At 29.6% G+C, this 17656-nt stretch overlaps 1 protein-coding gene across 1 annotated transcript; it reads left to right on the top strand.

The window, feature by feature from the left end:
• Window positions 1-74: 74 nt before the first annotated feature.
• Window positions 75-17642, top strand: CLIP-190 (Cytoplasmic linker protein 190). The gene is given in 24 exon segments (XM_015319600.2): window positions 75-361; window positions 968-1114; window positions 4727-4795; window positions 5280-5432; window positions 5527-5718; window positions 6413-6614; window positions 7073-7289; window positions 8005-8049; window positions 9338-9478; window positions 9798-9962; window positions 10619-10639; window positions 11939-12113; window positions 12200-12871; window positions 12947-13065; window positions 13195-13507; window positions 13587-13738; window positions 13834-14022; window positions 14024-15477; window positions 15576-15666; window positions 15772-15802; window positions 15888-15977; window positions 15980-16058; window positions 16132-16307; window positions 16468-17642. Coding segments are annotated over 23 exon segments (4905 nt in total). The 5' UTR covers window positions 75-361; window positions 968-1002; the 3' UTR covers window positions 16515-17642.
• The last annotated feature ends 14 nt before the right edge of the window (window positions 17643-17656 follow it).

Below are 17656 nucleotides of genomic sequence, written 5' to 3'. Positions count from 1 at the left end.
TTTTGATCAATAGATTAATTTTCTTATTAATTTTATTTTAATTTGATATTCTTATAGGTACAAAAAGATAAATATTATTAAACGATCTTTGTTTACAATAATTACATTTTCGAAAAGGGTTGAAGCAAGAATTCGTAAATTAATTCAAAAGTTGACCACGTGAGCGCTGTATCCGAATTCCCACTTGTTTGCAATAGTGGTTGTCATCTAACTTCACTTTTTCCGTTGATCGCGAATTGAGTACCAAAGAGAATCTCGTCGCGCCGTTTCACCGAGATAACGGCAGTGTGATTAATGTGATTGTTCTAAATGGAAAGTGCCAACAAATAATACATAATTATACTCTACAGTGTTAATTAAGGTGAGGATACATTTTTATCAACAACCCAAAACGAATAATCAACATAATTGAGGTTAACAACCATGCGAAGAATATATTTTTTTTTCAATATTCTTATTTGTCTGTTTCAGAGTAATTGATCTAAATTTCTAATATTTCCTATTAAAAAGATTAAATCTGTCGTAAATTTTTACTATTAATGCAAATTTAATTAAAATGTTTTATACATCATGAAATTCGCACGTATAACATTTCATTAGACATTGATAGTTATGTTTATACATAATAATAAATTATATTTGACAAAGCGGTCATTATTATATTCGTAAAATAAAAAGTAAAATAGTAACGTTTCGCAATTTAATTTATCGTTTAAAATTACTCAGCTTTCTGAATTTAGATAAAACATTCTATATATTATGCGCTCATAAACGTTGAATTGTATTTGTGCGTCATCTTTCGGTAAAAAAATAAATGTCAATGTTGCTTTGCATTTGTTGGTAAACGAAAAATTATGGCGGTAAAATTTAAATTCTCTTTTAAAATATTACAAAAATGCACTAATCCTCAAAACGTTTTCCTTGTATAAAATCAAACTAATTAGTTGATTTTGTGTTTTTTTTTCAGTGAGTGAATAATCGTAATAAGTGAAATATCTAAAAATGACGGAAGCAAAGCCATCGGGAATAAGACCACCTTCGAAAATTGGCAGACCGTGTTGTGCAATGCCACCAAGACCGGCTATTCCTCCGTCGTCGCCAAAAGCATCAGGAAGTAAGTAATAATTTAAAAAAAAAAAAAAAAAAAGGAACAAATGGTTATTCTTTTGCATGTTTGTGTATTGCAGTTTAGTTCTTTCATATTTCACTCGATGTTACTAGGCTTTCTTTTTTCTTTTCTTTTTTTCTTTCTTTTTATGTCACCATATTTGATCAAAAATGTTTTTTCTTATATTTTAGACATATATAAATATTTAATATAGATATATTTTGTATATTTATACATACACCTGAAGAAAATAAGTAGTTAGCACAATAGAATTATGCTTTAGGAAAAAGGGTTGCTGCTAAGCTGTCTGTATATGCATACAAAAAGAGATTATACATTGTATATACAATGTAATATGAAACTGCAGTTACTTTATAATGAAAATATTGAAAAATAGCATGGAGACATATAAGATTAGTCGTTTCGATGAATTATTATACTCGTATCCATATAATATCGCTTTTGTCAGTCTCCATTTACAAGGTAACGAGAACAGATCACCAATCTACTACGTCACCTTACGTACGAGAATACGATACACGCTTGCGAGACCCTGAAACGAACCTGAACGAATGCTCTTACGAGTTCGAACACGCGAGCTTCTTGTAAGTCGTTCTTCCACCTCTCAACGCGGCGCATCTCACCTGATATAGGCCTGCTTAATATTGTTCCTGATCGATCTATTTAAACTGCAAGTACGATTTTCATTCTGCTGAAAATCTTGTTAAGCGAGAACAACTTTGGGTTTTTTATTCCTTTTTTCTTTTTCTTTTCTTTTTTTTTTTTTAGAAATATATTTTACACATACTGTAATTAAAAAAAAAAAAAAAAAAAATATTGTCATACTCGAATGATTCCGAAACTTAACACGATTTTCAACCGGTTGCGTTCAAACGAGTTCCTAATCATCAAAAGTGAGTGTGTATTCGTTATTTTTCTTGGCTACAATCATAAAAGTGATATTTTACGATAGTATTTCGTGTAACATTTGAAATAATATCGTTTTATTTATTTTCATAACATGTAGGGTATATTTTAGAGATGGACTTGAATTAAAATAATATTTGTAGATTTTCACGTGTCATAGAAATTTCTTAATATTTTCATAGAGGAATCATGAGGTATTAGAAATAATCTAATTAAAAACAAAAAAAGACTTCTAAGATCTCATAAATTACAAAGCCTTAACACATAAACAATTTAAAAATGAATTAAAACAAAATCAAATGTCTCAATTAAATTTCCAAAGGAATATAAATATTAAGATTCTTGACTTTATTTATAATTGTTGAATGAGTTTAAAAAGAAAAAAAAGAAAAAAAGTAGGATGAGGTAAGAAGATTCGCGAGGGCTTTAACGATTGTATGCAAGAGACGTGTTAAAAAGAATCGCAGTGAAGAGAAGTTGCATCGAGGGCACGTATCTTGCCTTATTCGATCATGTCCAGTGGTTTCCTTAGCTGAGAATCATGTCCAAGTAGGTAGCTTAAGGGGCGAAGAAGCGAAGAATAAGAAGAATGGAGAACAAACTAACGAATACACACGTTTACTTTTTCTCGATCATGACGCATGATACATGCATACATATATGCATTTGCTTATGCAATCCGTCTTATTCATTATATGCGTTCACATTGTAGTAGTTTCGATTTCGAAGCATTCGTTTCATCTTTCTCGATATGTTTTTTTTTTGTTTTGTTTTGTTTTTTATTGCTCATTATTCTCTTTCACTTTTTATTTATTTATGTTTCTTTCTCGAAATGGCATCTCTCCCATTGCGTTTGGTTCATATTTCGCAACGCGATAGGGAAACTCAAGGCAATGATAAAATTTATTTTCCATTTTATCCTTTCAAATCGGATCGATTTTACTTTATTCTTTTTATTCCTTTTTTTCTTTCTTTGTTTATTTACTTAATTTCAATGCAAGCAACTCCGTCTCAATTCGTTAGATTTTCTCTCATTTTATTTGATCGATTAAAAATAATAATAAGAAATGATAAAAGTTTTCCTTAGATTTGTGAACATTTCCTTGATAGATTGAAATCTTTTTCCCGGTAGTAGTCGTGATGTAATCAACATTCTGCTCCATGGTGTTCCGTAACTATGACACCATCGTCTAAATATGGAAAGATTAACGGTTTATGACCGTGTCCCTTGGTTATATTAGTCGTCGTTTTAACCTTCTTTTAATATTTATCCAAGTGTGAATTTATTATAGATCCGGTTTTTATAATACTTTTCTTGGCATTTTAAAACATCGTTCGATACAAAAATCGAACATCTTCTTTCATTTGACATCATCATCATCATCATCATTATCATGTTTATTTTTTTGTTGAAATGAAATGAAAAAAAAAGAAAATAAATCAATTAGAATAATCGAATAATTTCATCAAACGCGTTATCAAACGAACGTCATCGTTCATTCTTAGAAATCACGATCACAAAATGAAGAAAATCGTTGTTATGCTAAGATGTTGAGAATCTCACGTAGATCACCGTGTTTATCCGTTCATAATCGTGAAATAATCTCGTTGAACATAGGCGCCGTCCTACGCACAAGTGCGTTTATGCGATTACTACTACAACGATTTATAGTAGATCTGATCTTATGGTTAGTATATTATTTCTACTCCCACGAGTACTCATAAATAATTCATTCGATATCGAATAGAGATAGACCCGGACATACCAGCGCGATTCCTTTTCTGGATTTTTGTTTTTTTTTTTTCACCGATACACAACTTGAAAATTAAAATCAACGTCTCTTCTTCTTTTATCAAAAATTAGTATTTCCAAATCTTTCATTTTATACAATCGGTTATTATTATAAATAATTAATATAATCATCGTTATCATCATCGTAACATGTATATTTAATTATTAATTGTTAATTATCTATCTAACGATAAATCGGTTGTCATTATTACATAAATCATAAACGATATATCATTATAACGTTTAGTATGGTTCGACAGGAAATGTAAACAGTAAGACACATCATATTGTATTCCATTCGCATAATAATATTGCAAGGCGGTGTTAAATGGTCATACGCGTCCTGGTCTATTAAACGTACGTTTGGAATTAATCGATTATCGAATCGATCGTAGAAATACTACATACACACTCATACTTTCTATAGCAATAGAATAGATAGAAATGATCTTTATCGTTCAAGATAAATATCCTTTTGCGTAACGAGATTAGTATAAGGATTCTCTTGCTCGTTCAATTTCCGTTTGTAGATTCGTTGCTGCTGTGTGACAATTAACGTTCAGAGGAACGGATGCATGTAGCGGACCAGAGAAAAGATTAGATCGATTAGAAGGAAATTACTCGTCGATTGGTTAATTAACTTTCAAACGTATACATTGTTATGGTTCTACATTTTAAAAATACATTTGATATTTCATTTATGTTTTTTTTTTATTTTTTTTTTCCTATGATAATTCTATGAACATATACAAATCATACGCATTTAAGGGTTGAAAAAGAAATCAATCGAATTAAGGTTGAAATAAAATTCTATGGCTTCGTTGTTACACGTCCAAGCGCATGTAGTTTGTCGTTTTTAGTATGTTTTGCATTATTTTGCATGGCAACTCCTACCACAGACAGCATGGATCACCTCTGGGAAACGCATGGCCGTAAATTAAGTGAGGCTGGATTGCGCAGAGGATCAGGTAGGTTGGCTTTGTAGATTTGTATTTTTCTTTGTGTTCTTTGATTTTTTTTTTATTTTTTTTTATTTTTTTTTTTTTGTTATAGAAATTATTCTATTCTTAAAAGTGTGGGGTTTATCAATGTTGACTGTTCAATAAATTCATGGTTCTTTAAAAACTCTGCTATTTACATGGTCAGTATTTATAATATTAAAAAAAAAAAAATATGCATCTCCGTGTGCGTCTATATTTTACAAAATATTGACCAAGTAAATAGAAATATTTTTAAAAATGTATTTATGTATTTTTATGTTGCATAACTAACGATTTTACAAAATATTGACCAAGTAAATAAAACTATTTTTTAAACTGTATTTTTGTGTTGCACGACAAATGCATATATTTGAATTATTATCAAAGACACGCGTGATTTGAAATAATTGGTTAAAAAATGAGAAAAGTAATACATGTATATATATATATAGAATAAAATCTTGTATAATAGATACTAGTGTCGTATTGACGGAGGACACGGACAGCTTCATAATAGGAGATCGAGTATGGGTTGGTGGCACGAAACCCGGTTCAATAGCTTACATCGGCGAAACACAATTTGCCCCGGGAGATTGGGCTGGTGTTGTACTCGACGAGCCCATTGGTAAGACAAATAAATAAAGAAGAAACAGAAAAGATGATAATGACGATAAAACGATGATGATGATGAGACAAATCTATTTAATTGGATAATTTAGGAAAGAACGATGGATCCGTTGCTGGCTGTAGATATTTTCAATGCGAACCTAAACGTGGCATTTTTTCACGTTTAACGAGATTGACCAGACAGCCTTTACCAGAATCATCATCGTCACCAATTCTAAGAACTCCTACGACTCCACCAGACAGTACAAGGGGATGTTTGATGAAATCCGTTTCACCCTCTTTGAGTAAGGATCGATGCCACAAATATTCGTCGCACGCATAAGATTTTCTTTTATTGTTGTCCTTCATCTTTTGATGGATGATACTTTTTTATTTATTTTTTTTTTTTTGCATGACCAACCAATATTATATATCGTGATAATCCCATGACATTTTGCTCTCAATAAGCATTTGTTTTTTTTTTTGTTTTATATTTTGTTTATAAATGAAAATCATAATATTTAAGTAGATGATCTGTGTCTCAGCACATTAACGTAGAGAATACATGATGCACAATTATGTATTCGTAGAAATACATGATGCAGTTAGTTTAGATATTACTATGTAACTGCTGTCTTGCCATTTAAGCAATTTGCAGTTGTCTGCAAATTTAACTGTCTCGCTACGCGTGCTATATTTCAATTTGACATTATTATTTATATTTTTTCCTTTTTATATTGTAGTTAATTATCATGTCAACTCCCCGAACTGATTTAACATTTAATTTCCCCTATACGTTTTAACAAGTTTCAAATAAATATATTAAAAAATAAATGTATTGTTTCAAACACATGTATGAGAACAGATCACGTGACACTAGCTTAAAATATTACGCAATATGTATTAGATATCTTTTCTTTTTTAAACAAACGAACAAATACAAAAATTGTATTTAATTCGTGTAAATATATAAATATCACCTAACACAAATATACGCAGACGCATCGACGACCAGCCTCTCGTCGACGGTGTCGCAAAGGGATCTGAAAATAGGTGAAAGGGTCATAGTATCCTCCAGTCAGGGCAGCAAAACAGGAGTACTTCGTTATATGGGAATAACAGAGTTTGCGTCTGGAGAATGGTGTGGAATCGAATTGGATGAACCACTTGGGAAAAACGATGGTTCTGTCAATGATAAAAGGTCGGCAAAAAATATTCGATTACATTTTCGATATCATTCGTCTATTTTATTTCTTCATCTTTTTTTTTTTTTTATTATTATCTTAGAAATGTTGTCAAGCCTTCATCGATTAATAAATTCACGTATCCCCTTTGGTTACGCATTTGACATGCGTATAAGCACGACCTCCCGTATAAGGGTCAGTCGTTCGTACTCGAACTTTGCATAAACGACTAGTATATGGGTCATTAGTGAAGAAAGGGTTAAAACAAAATCGATAAGGGTTTTAGAATTTTGAACGGGCACCTTAGATCGAACGAACTTTTTTTTTTTTTATCGCTTTAAAATGTGTGCATACTATTGTTATCTGATAGTTTTCTTTTTCTTAAAGAAGAAATAAATAAGTAGAATGAAAATAAAGATATAGGGTAGGATACTATGAGGATGACGATGACCATGTGTAATATATTTGAACGTAGGTACTTCGAATGTCGACCGAAATACGGCCTGTTTGCGCCAATGCATAAGGTCAGTAAGTCACCCTTGAACAAAAGAACATCCTGCGTGGTTCACAGGCAGTCTGGTGTTGCAAATAACACGACTTGGAAGAGGACAAATTCTCGAGAGTCATTAGTCTCGGTTTCCAGCGTTAACAGCAGTATTGCTGGCTCGAGAATTGCTACAGGCGCTACGAGGGTAAGATTCAAGATGCCAGAATGACAAATTCGTCGCTAAAAAAGCAACATTAAAAAAAAAAACACACACACACACACAATAAAAGAATAAAATTAGATGACAACGAGGACAACAACGAGATAAGATTATAAAAAGAGATAAAAGTATGATGAAGCGCTTTTGCACGAAGTCCTTTGCCACGGCAACGCACGCAGATGCTATTGCGTCTTTTCTTTTATCATTCTAGGCTATCCCACCCTCTCCACCCCTTTATTTTAGTTCGCTAAGAATTTTGGAGTACCTTATATATATATATATATAAATCCGTCCTTTTTCCTCTTATTGTTACATTCAATTGCTATTAGTCATGTTAATCCTATTTCTTCTTATTGAAATAAAGGATTGATATCGTTTGTTTCGATTTTTGTTGAATGACATAGTCTCGAGTACTCGTACCTAAACAATTAATGTTCTAATCTGTCTAATATACATAAATGTATTAATATTTTAGATACAATGTAACAAGTATAATAACAATCGTAGAATAATTAATCGGGACACACTGTCATCGAACAAAATTCGAATCTCTGTTTTTAGTGATACGCTAATGATAGATTTAGTTGTTGTTAATTTATTATTTATGTTTCTCCCTATATTTTGTTTCAACAAAAGAAGAGTGTTTATGTATTGTTGTCCGAAGTGCATGATTGAATTTTTGTTGCATACAATATTCCAGCGGCCTGGTATGCGCACGTCGACACCCATTCAAAGTTCATTGCAGGTGAGAACACTATTAGTAACATATTAATGACATGTAATGAGAATGAATTAGTTTTAAGCAAAACAAAAAAAAACAATCTAATAATAACCGAGCATATTATGATGGTATTCGGTAGAATTTGTAGTAGAATACTATTGAAATAAAAAGCGCCTTGTGATAATCTTACATATGGAAACCTAGCATAATCGTAATCACGATAGTTGATCCTAAAATTAGATACTTTTAGCGATTAGAAGCTACCTTTTTAATGTACATAATGAAACATAATCCACGTTTATTGTATTTATTATTTATTAATTGTAGATAGTTGAACAACAAATCTAGTTATCTGTGTGTATGTGTAAATAGTTTTATTTCATTGGTAGTAAAACAAAATTAGTTTATTGTTTAAAGAACAAAGTATCTTAGATTAAAAAAAAAAAAAAAGAAACCATGCAAATTAGAAAATTCTTATTTAGAAAGAGAAATAATTGTATTACACGTATTACCTTTCAATAAAATCCTTTGGGCTTTTTTTCTATCCTTTTTCTCGTCCTCAATAAAATTCAATGTTTTCAATTGAGGTGAGTATTCTGCGTTTTTTTTTTTGTTAATAGCAAATGCAATTATTACATATCGGGAATTTAAACACGTATATGTTTGATTTAGACACTTCGTTAGACGTACGTGATGATAGAAGAATATTAATACGATGCTTATATGCACACATACATACTTACATACATATAAATATATATATGCACGGGTATTGTTTTATTTGTATTAGTTTGAAACCGGTTATTTAGTAGTACAAGGATTTGCCAATAACAAAGGATGGTTGTGAGTTTAAATGCGATTAGACAAAGTTAGATAAGCTCTCTCTCTCTCTCTCTTTTTTTCTCGAGAAAAGAAAGAGAGAGAGAGAGAAAGAACGAATGTTATGTTGTTACGTAAACTTATGCGTATCAAACATAAACACTGGCTTACATATTAATGAGATTAGAATTAAAACAATAATTATTAATGAATCATGTTTCTAAATCCATGTTAATGACTCAAAACAAACATATGATTTTTATTAGATTTTATCTATACATAAATATTATAAATGTATTAATGAAATGTATGTGTAAAAAATGTGTGTATACAAATATATATATGTAATTTCATTTAAATTATTATTACATATTGCTATTAACAATATTTATATTGAAATGTTAGCGAGCTTTTGTTATAATAGGATTATTAAAAAAATTTGAATTAATTACGAGTAGATGTTAATATAGAATAAATAATATATCCATTTTAGGAAATATTAAAGGAGAAACAACAGGAGATTGAATTTCTTCGAAGAGAACGAGATTTGGAAAGAGATCGTGTCACGAAAGCTGCCAATCAGGCTGATCAAGCGGAACAATCTGTGATCTTAATTAAACAAGAATATGATAAGGTAGAAAGATCATAGATAATTATTCATTATTCATATATATACAAATTGTAATCAATTTTAACCCTTTCCGGATGCGTTTCCACTCTCAGCCACCAAAGCCTTTTTACCATTCCGGTCGTGTCTGCTCTCAGCCACCATACAAGAAACCGTGCTAATCTTATATCTATATATAAATCAATTCTGACCACTATGACACCCATGTCCAAATTGAATACGTCCGAAAAGGGTTAATTAATACCCCTTTTGCCACCTTGTATATTATCTTACATAATTATATTTGGTAAAAAAGAGAAAAAAATAATGATATTTAAAATTGTAGTATCGCGAGGAGATGCAAAAAGCCGTTCTCAATGCGGAAATAGCCCTTAACAAAATTTTAGAAGAGAAGAATGCTTTGACCATACAGTTAGAAGAGGAAAGAAGAAAATGCGAGGACCTTCTCTTCCGTTTTGAGGAAGAATCCGTCAATAAAGACGATATACAAGTAAGTATCGAGAAAAATGACATATCGTTAAATTAATTAGAACGAAGAGAAAAAAAAGTAATTATTACTTTTAAACGATTATCTTATATTTTATACGAATAGTGATATTATAATATACATATATATATATATTTGAAATAAAAAAAAAAGAAAAAGGAGACTCACATTGCTCTTAATAATTTTTGGTGAGTTTAATAATAAATAATATATATATATATTTTTTATTTTGGAGATATTTTTTAAACACACGATACATATACGATGACAATTTAATTTTCCTTTAATCATATTATCATATTTAGAAAATCAAATTACATTTTCGTATGAATGGTTATGGGATATTGGTATAAAAGCTTAATGTATAGAATTTGAAAGCTTCTCGTTGGGATTGTAAAATCGGTGTTGGGTTTGCAAATGGAGACACATAAAAGAAAAAAAGAAATAAATTATATAATTAACAATATAGAAAAAAAATAAAGATTAGATTGGGAGTGGGTAAATGCTTTTAAATAATTGTATTAAATAATGTTGTTGAAAACAACATGAAAAATTGTCGATTTAAATAGAACTTTTGTATTGTGCTTCTTCGTAGGAAACGATATAAACGATCAATGCATCATTGGCTTTAACACAGAAAACTTATGGTTTATTTTCAGAAAGAGAGAAGTGATCAAAGTGTGAGTATGCATCGGCAGCCATTTGAATCAGAAGAGAGGTTCATGCTGTGTCTCTGCACCGCTTGTATTATTATCACTCTTGTCGTGTCCCATAGCATTCGAAATCATTTATAACGAGAACTCTTTATCCTCCTTATTCTCTTTCATTCACAATTTATTTACTTATTCTCTTTCTTCTCCTATCTATTTAACATTTCTGTCCTTTTTTTCTCTGTCTCAGTTTCTCTCACATCGTTTAATTCGCGAAATCAAAGTAACGCTTAGATCGTTATAATTCATGTTTAATTGTATGATTACTATTAACGGCTGCTCTCCAAAAGAAAGAAAAAAAAGAAAAAACGAAAGAGTTTCGTTGAAACAATTATTGCGTTTAATTAACGTATTTAAAAAAAAAAAACAAAAAAAAACAAAAAAAAAAAGAAAAGACCAAAAAAAAAAGAAGAAAAAACAAAAGGCAGAAAAAAACTAATTAAAACAATTAAAAAAATTTCGTCGAATCTCTTTGATTTGTGTAGTAAGGGAATTTAACTATTATTTTTGATAATAATCTATAAACAATACTTTGCTTTGCAACGCCTATTAAATGTTAATTTAATTTAATTTAATTTAGTTTAATTTAATTTATGCTATACGTTTAATGCTTTGCGCAAATAATATGAAATATTGTTACTAATAATTATATATGAAATTGTGTCGAGGATCGAAGATATCGAAGATAATACCGCAAAGTAATGTAACCGTTTATTTATTATATTATTTATCCATTTTTCACTCGTTGTATCACCACCGTGTAATATTATTATTCAGTTATTTATTTATTTATTTATTAATTTATTTATTTGGTTCTATATTGGTTTGTTTGTTGCGTTCATTTTACATTTCCTCGCGAATACACACATTTACATGCAAATACAAATACATCCACATATACACATATGTATTATTGTTAAAATTACAAACATTCATTGTTAAATAACATATTTTTCATTAATTATAAAATGTCGTTCAATTAATTACATTATTCTCTCTTATCTTTTTGTTTTTTTCTTTTCTACATATATATATATATACATCTTCGTTCATTTAATATATGTTTGTTTGTTTGATTTATTTTTCAATTGAATATTTCTTATCAAAATTTCTATAAAAAGTCTCATAGAAAAATTCGTGTATTCCGATGGAACAACCATAGCTTTTCGTATATTTTTGAGTGTGCTTCTCGATATTACAATCTACGATTTTACTACACGTCGATTAAATTCTTCGTGATGTAAAAAGAAAATATGTATTTCCCATTAGGTAATAAATACAGTAAATGAAAACAGAATCAAGGAACTTGAGAAACTACTTTCGGAGGAAAGGGAACGGGTTATACAGCTTGAACGTGACAGTACGAAATTATTTGAAGCTGAGGAAGAACTTGCTCGTTTACGTAGTAATCAAACGAGTAATCAAGACAAAACAGAATTCGAAGGTATGAGTAAATAATTTAAAAAAAAAAAAAATTAAAAAAAAACATATTACAACGTCTTATATAACATGAAAATCTTTTCCACGTAGATCTACGTAATCGGAACGAAAATTTGAAGGAAACGAAAGATGCATTGGAAAAACAAATTAAGGAAAAAACTGTTCTGATAGAAGAATATCTCGAATCTATGAAAAATCTTGAATTCAAGTTAAAGGAAAAGGAAGAGGAAGGTAATTTGAAGAAACAAATTGAAACTGATCTTCAAAAGAATTTGACAGAAACCAAGGAAACCCTTCAAGAGAAATTACTGTACATAGAAAACATGAGACAAGAATTTGAGACCAATCAGGATGCGTTGAAGAAAGAATTAACGGAGATGAAGAAAAGGATCGATGATGTTAACGAGAAACACGCGACTGAGAAACAATCGTTGATTACGGAATATGAGAAAATTGTTGAAGATAAAAATAAACAAATAGAAATGAAATCGCAACAATTAACTAGCGAGTCTCAAAAACATTTGGAAAGTCAAAGCAACGTGTTGGAAAATTTGAAAGCTGAGAATATAAAACATATTAATGAACTTTCCGAATCATTTGGTAAACAATTAAATGTTAAAGATTCTAAACTAAAAGAAATATCATCGCAATTAAACGAGAAAATTTCTGAAGCTCAAAAACTCTCGAACGAGTTATCCAATCAGCAAGATTTGTATAATAAAAAGGAGAAAGAATTGAACGATATATTGCACAAATTTGAAGGTATAATATAAAAAGGGTTTCATAAGTAAATACGAATTTTTGTTAAGAAATCAAATTGATCAGTTCGTTTTACAGAATTAAATGTACAATTGAAAGCAGCCGAAAGTAAAAATATTATGCTCGCGGATCAACTTCGAATTCAGGAACAAGCGACTGAAGATACGAACAAGATAATAAAGGAGAAGGAAAAATTGGTAAATGTTATTTAATTTTTGAATGAATATATTTCCTTTCCTTTTTTTTTTTTCTTTGATTTTTTAATCGATCGAAAGAATATTTTATTATTTATTTTAGTTTTGTCTTATTATTTTGTTCTTATTTAGGAAGAAGACTTGTCTATGTTAAGAGCTACGGCAACAGATTCCTCTGCACATTTAGAAAAATTAAACGAAGAATTAAAATTAAAAGACAAAGAACTTGTGGAACTTCGAGCTTCTATGACAACGCAAATCGAAGAATTAAAGAAAGAATTTCAAGGTGAAATCGATGCTAAATCTAAATACATCGAAGAGATTAATTTAGACGCGTCGCAGAAAACGATGATACTCAATAAGAAAGAAAAGGAGATTTCCGAATTGAAATCTTTAGTTGAGAGCAAAGATGAAGAGATAAAACATCTCGTAGAAAAGAATTCAGGTGACAGTGAATGGAAGAGCTTTTACAATTACACGATAATCCTACATATGATAATATTAACTGTTGTTTGGTTTTTTAGAATTACAATATGCACTTACGTTATCCGAGCAAACTAAAACGAATTTGGAAAGCGAACTACGTGTATTCGAATCCTCTATAGAGAATTTAAATCAACAATTAGCAAGGGCCGAAGAAAAATTCGTTAATGTATCTTCCCAAAAAGATAAAATGGTTAGTATATAACTATATTAAATGATGTATTATCAGAGAAAACAAAACAAAAAACAAAAAATATAATTACAAATGTTGTTATCCATTGAATTTAGGAAGTAGATATAGGTTTCTTGATAAGTAACTCTGCCAATTCCTCTGAGCAATTAAAGAAATACAACGACGAGTTACGGGAGAAGGAAAGAGATATTGATAAATTGCAGGATAAGGTGTATCAAGTGGAAAAAGATTTAACAAATACTCAAGGAAAATTAGAAAATACGGAAAAGGAATTGAATAAAAAATGTTTCTCTATTGCAAGAATCACGTTTAGAAACGGAAAATGTTAAATCTCAATTAATCAAAGAGAAAGAACTTTGTCTTGAACTTTCGGAAAAGATTAAAAAACACGAATCCAAAGAAAATGATCTTCTTAATGAAATAGAAACTGCTAAAAATACGGAACTAAGTTTGAAAGAAAAATGTAACTTGATCTCCAATCTTAACGATAAATTGAAGAAAATTGAGGAAGACAAGGTTATTCTTCGTAAAGAGTATGAAACTGCAGAGGAGTCGTTTAAAAAAGAATCTTTGGATCTTCAAAAGCAATTGGAAGATGCAAAGACGCAATTAATCGCGTCGAAGGAAGAAATACAAGCTTTGCAAAAAGCAAAAGTTAAATTGGAAGCTAATCAAAGTGCGAGTCGTTGGTCGATCGAAGAATTAACTGACAAACTAAACTCGGAAACGGAAGCTCGTACTAAACTTGATTCTATTATTGCGGAAAAGGATTCGAAAATCAAATCGTTGGATGACGCGCTTTCTGATTTGCGACGAGAAAAAGAAATGATTATTTTAAATAGAGAAATGACTAATCAAGAAACCGTTAACACGTTGAATAGTATGGAAAATACTATCGCAGATTTAAATGAAAAATTAGTTGTCGCTACTGGAAATATAGAAACTAAGAGTAACGAATTGGCTATCGCACAAACAGAAGCTGAACAACGTAAAACACAAATTTCGGAGCTAACTGTTGAAACAGATTCGTTGAAAAATTCTCTGATACAAATTAATGATAAATTACATAGCTTAGAAGATAAATTAAAAGAAAAAGATAATGAACTTCATAAAACTGAAGAAGATAAAACTCGCTTAGAAAATAATTTCAAACAATTAGAAATAGAATTAAAGAATGTGCAATCTGATATAGTAACTAAGAATAATTTACTCGCTGAATTAAATGATAAAATAAAAGATGTACAAGACACTAAGGAAGACTATATAATTAAATTACAAAATAAGTTGGAGAGTGATATTAAGGCTAAAGAATCTGCATTAGAAATAAGTGAAAAACAAAAGAACGAATTGGTACAAGTTAAAGAGTCACTTGAACAATTACTTGCTACTAAAAATGCTGATTTGAATGCCAACGAAATAGCTATGAAAAATTTGAAAGAACAATTACAAGTTTTACAAGATAAACAGGAACATACAGTAGCTAAAGAAGACTCGAAGAATGAAGAAGTTAAAGCTATGACGAATGAGATTGAAGAAATGCGTAAAGAAAACACTAATTTATTAATTACAAAAGGTACTCTCGAAAAATTGATTATGGAACAAGGTAGTCAAATCGATATATTAACTAATACTATTAAAAGTAAAGAGAAAGAAGCAGAGAAAAATACGCAAAATCTCATTGAAAAATTAAATATTGTTACTACGGAAGCAGCCCAATTGAAAGAAGTACACAGTCGTCTGTATGTACTAAACAAATTACATCTTTCGTTTCCGTTTTTTGTTTTTGAATTCTTTTTTCTTAAATTATAATTTTGTCATTTCTATCATCTTTTTCCAGGGAGAAGGAAAATAAACAGATTGCTTCAAAATTATCTGAGGTTACGAATCAATTGAAATTATCACGCGAAAACATAAAAAATAATTTCGATGTAGGTTTCTAGTTTTTCTTTTTTCTTTGAAAAATTCATTAATCTCTCGTTTTATTGTAACATTTGTATTTTATGAAATAATAATATAGAAATGATACATTTTAGGCAGCTGGTGGTGACGTGAATCAACAAATGGGTATATTACTTTATTACTTATAATAATTAATTATAATACTATTTTCAAATAATTATTAATATTATAATCTTATTTAATTTAACAGATAAAGATATCGAGGTGATAAGATTGAAAGAAGAAAACGAATTAGTTAAAGGTCAAATTGATTTCCTAAACTCTGTAATAGTGGATATGCAGAAAAAAATGAAACTCTTTTGTGTAAAATAGAAGTTTTAGAAATGGGTGTACCCGCAAATGAAGCAGACGATTATAATCGGTTTGTATACTCTTTTATTGATTTAGAATAATAAGTGCAAATGTGCAATTATATAAAAAAGAAATTGTTATAGGACCACGCTAGACAAACGAAATAAAGCACCTCGCATGTTCTGTGATATTTGCGATCAATTTGATTTACACGAAACAGAGGATTGTCCGCGTCAAGCTCAAGATTTTACCGAGCCTGAGAAAATCATTAAATCTCCGAAAAAATCTTTGGAGAGACCATATTGTGAAAGTTGCGAAAGTAAGAATATTATTTTACTCTCTACTATATTTTCTTTTTTAAATTTGTCTTCAAATCAAATAATGCATGTTTATTGTATAAAAAAAGAAAACCTTACACAAATGTTATCCTAGAAAAAAATGATAAGTGCTAATAATTTCACATGTTAATTGTTTTACAGCCTTCGGACATGATACACGTGATTGCGATGATACAGAAACATATTAATGTCGTATTGTTATCTGTAGTCCTATTTACAATGCTTGCCAGAAATCCTAATTATATAAAGACATTTGTTAAAGTTTGCAGAGAGTATATTTTTGTATCAGAGAAGTACAATCAGGTCCTAATGTGTGAGCATGTCTTCCTTCGCATAGAATTAATATTTCTGCATAAGTTGAGACATTTTATATAGAAAGAAAAAGAAAAAAGAAAAAAAAAAGAAAAGAAAATGCATCTTTCCTTCCATGCTGTCACAAGCACAATGTATTTAGATTTGCGAAAATGAACAGCTATTTATTTTCTATTTATATTGATTCAATTGTTAATTATCGGGGCGTGATAAAATCTTATTTAAAGACATGTTAACAGTGGTGGTCCTGAAGGGGAAAAAAATAGACAGGGTTGTCTACTAGCAGATCTATTAAATAATTCATGTTAGTTGAATACGAAAAAAAAAACAACCACAATTGTAATTATGTATATAAGTATTTATATTATCAATCGATGCATCTCCTATTTAATATTTATTACGCACAAAATGTGCGCAATACTCTTAATAAGTAGTTCCTCTCTTTCTATATATTTATATTTGGCACACGCAGTTATTTCGTTTCTAATAATACACTGTATACTTTTAAGTATACAGCGTATATATTTCCTATGAAATATATTTTATCTTCATATTTATTATGATATGTTAGTCATAGGGTCAAAGTTGATATTGGTTGTATAAGTTAATGCGTTAATAATTTCTTGGTTACGCAAATTAATTTATAATATTAGGAAAAGAAGATACTCTTTTATCCATTTACATAATTTGCTTGTTGCTTTTTTGTACCTGACAGATATGAAGGTATTCCACTGTTGATTATCCAATTTTTTTCTTGTTAATAATTGTTCTAACAATTTAACTGTTATTTAAGTCTCGTAAAAATTGAATACTCCAGTATAAAAGAGAAAAGAAGAAACAATTATTATCTTGTGACTATTGTCATTCTATATATATATATATATCAATTTATAAACTTGCCATAAAAAATTTGTGTAAAAAATAAATCGAAGGAAGTACTTTGTAAAAAAAAACAAATTATGAAATAAAATTGATACAGAAATAAAGTAAATATTCAAGAATAACATTTTTTTCAAAC

This window comes from Polistes dominula, unplaced genomic scaffold, assembly GCF_049000335.1.
Source record: "Polistes dominula isolate Pdom_NZ unplaced genomic scaffold, Pdom_raw_medaka contig_23, whole genome shotgun sequence".
Taxonomy (NCBI): Eukaryota; Metazoa; Arthropoda; class Insecta; order Hymenoptera; family Vespidae; genus Polistes; species Polistes dominula.
The sequence above is the reverse complement of the archived record's forward strand: the minus strand, read 5'-3'. Positions and strand labels throughout refer to the sequence as shown.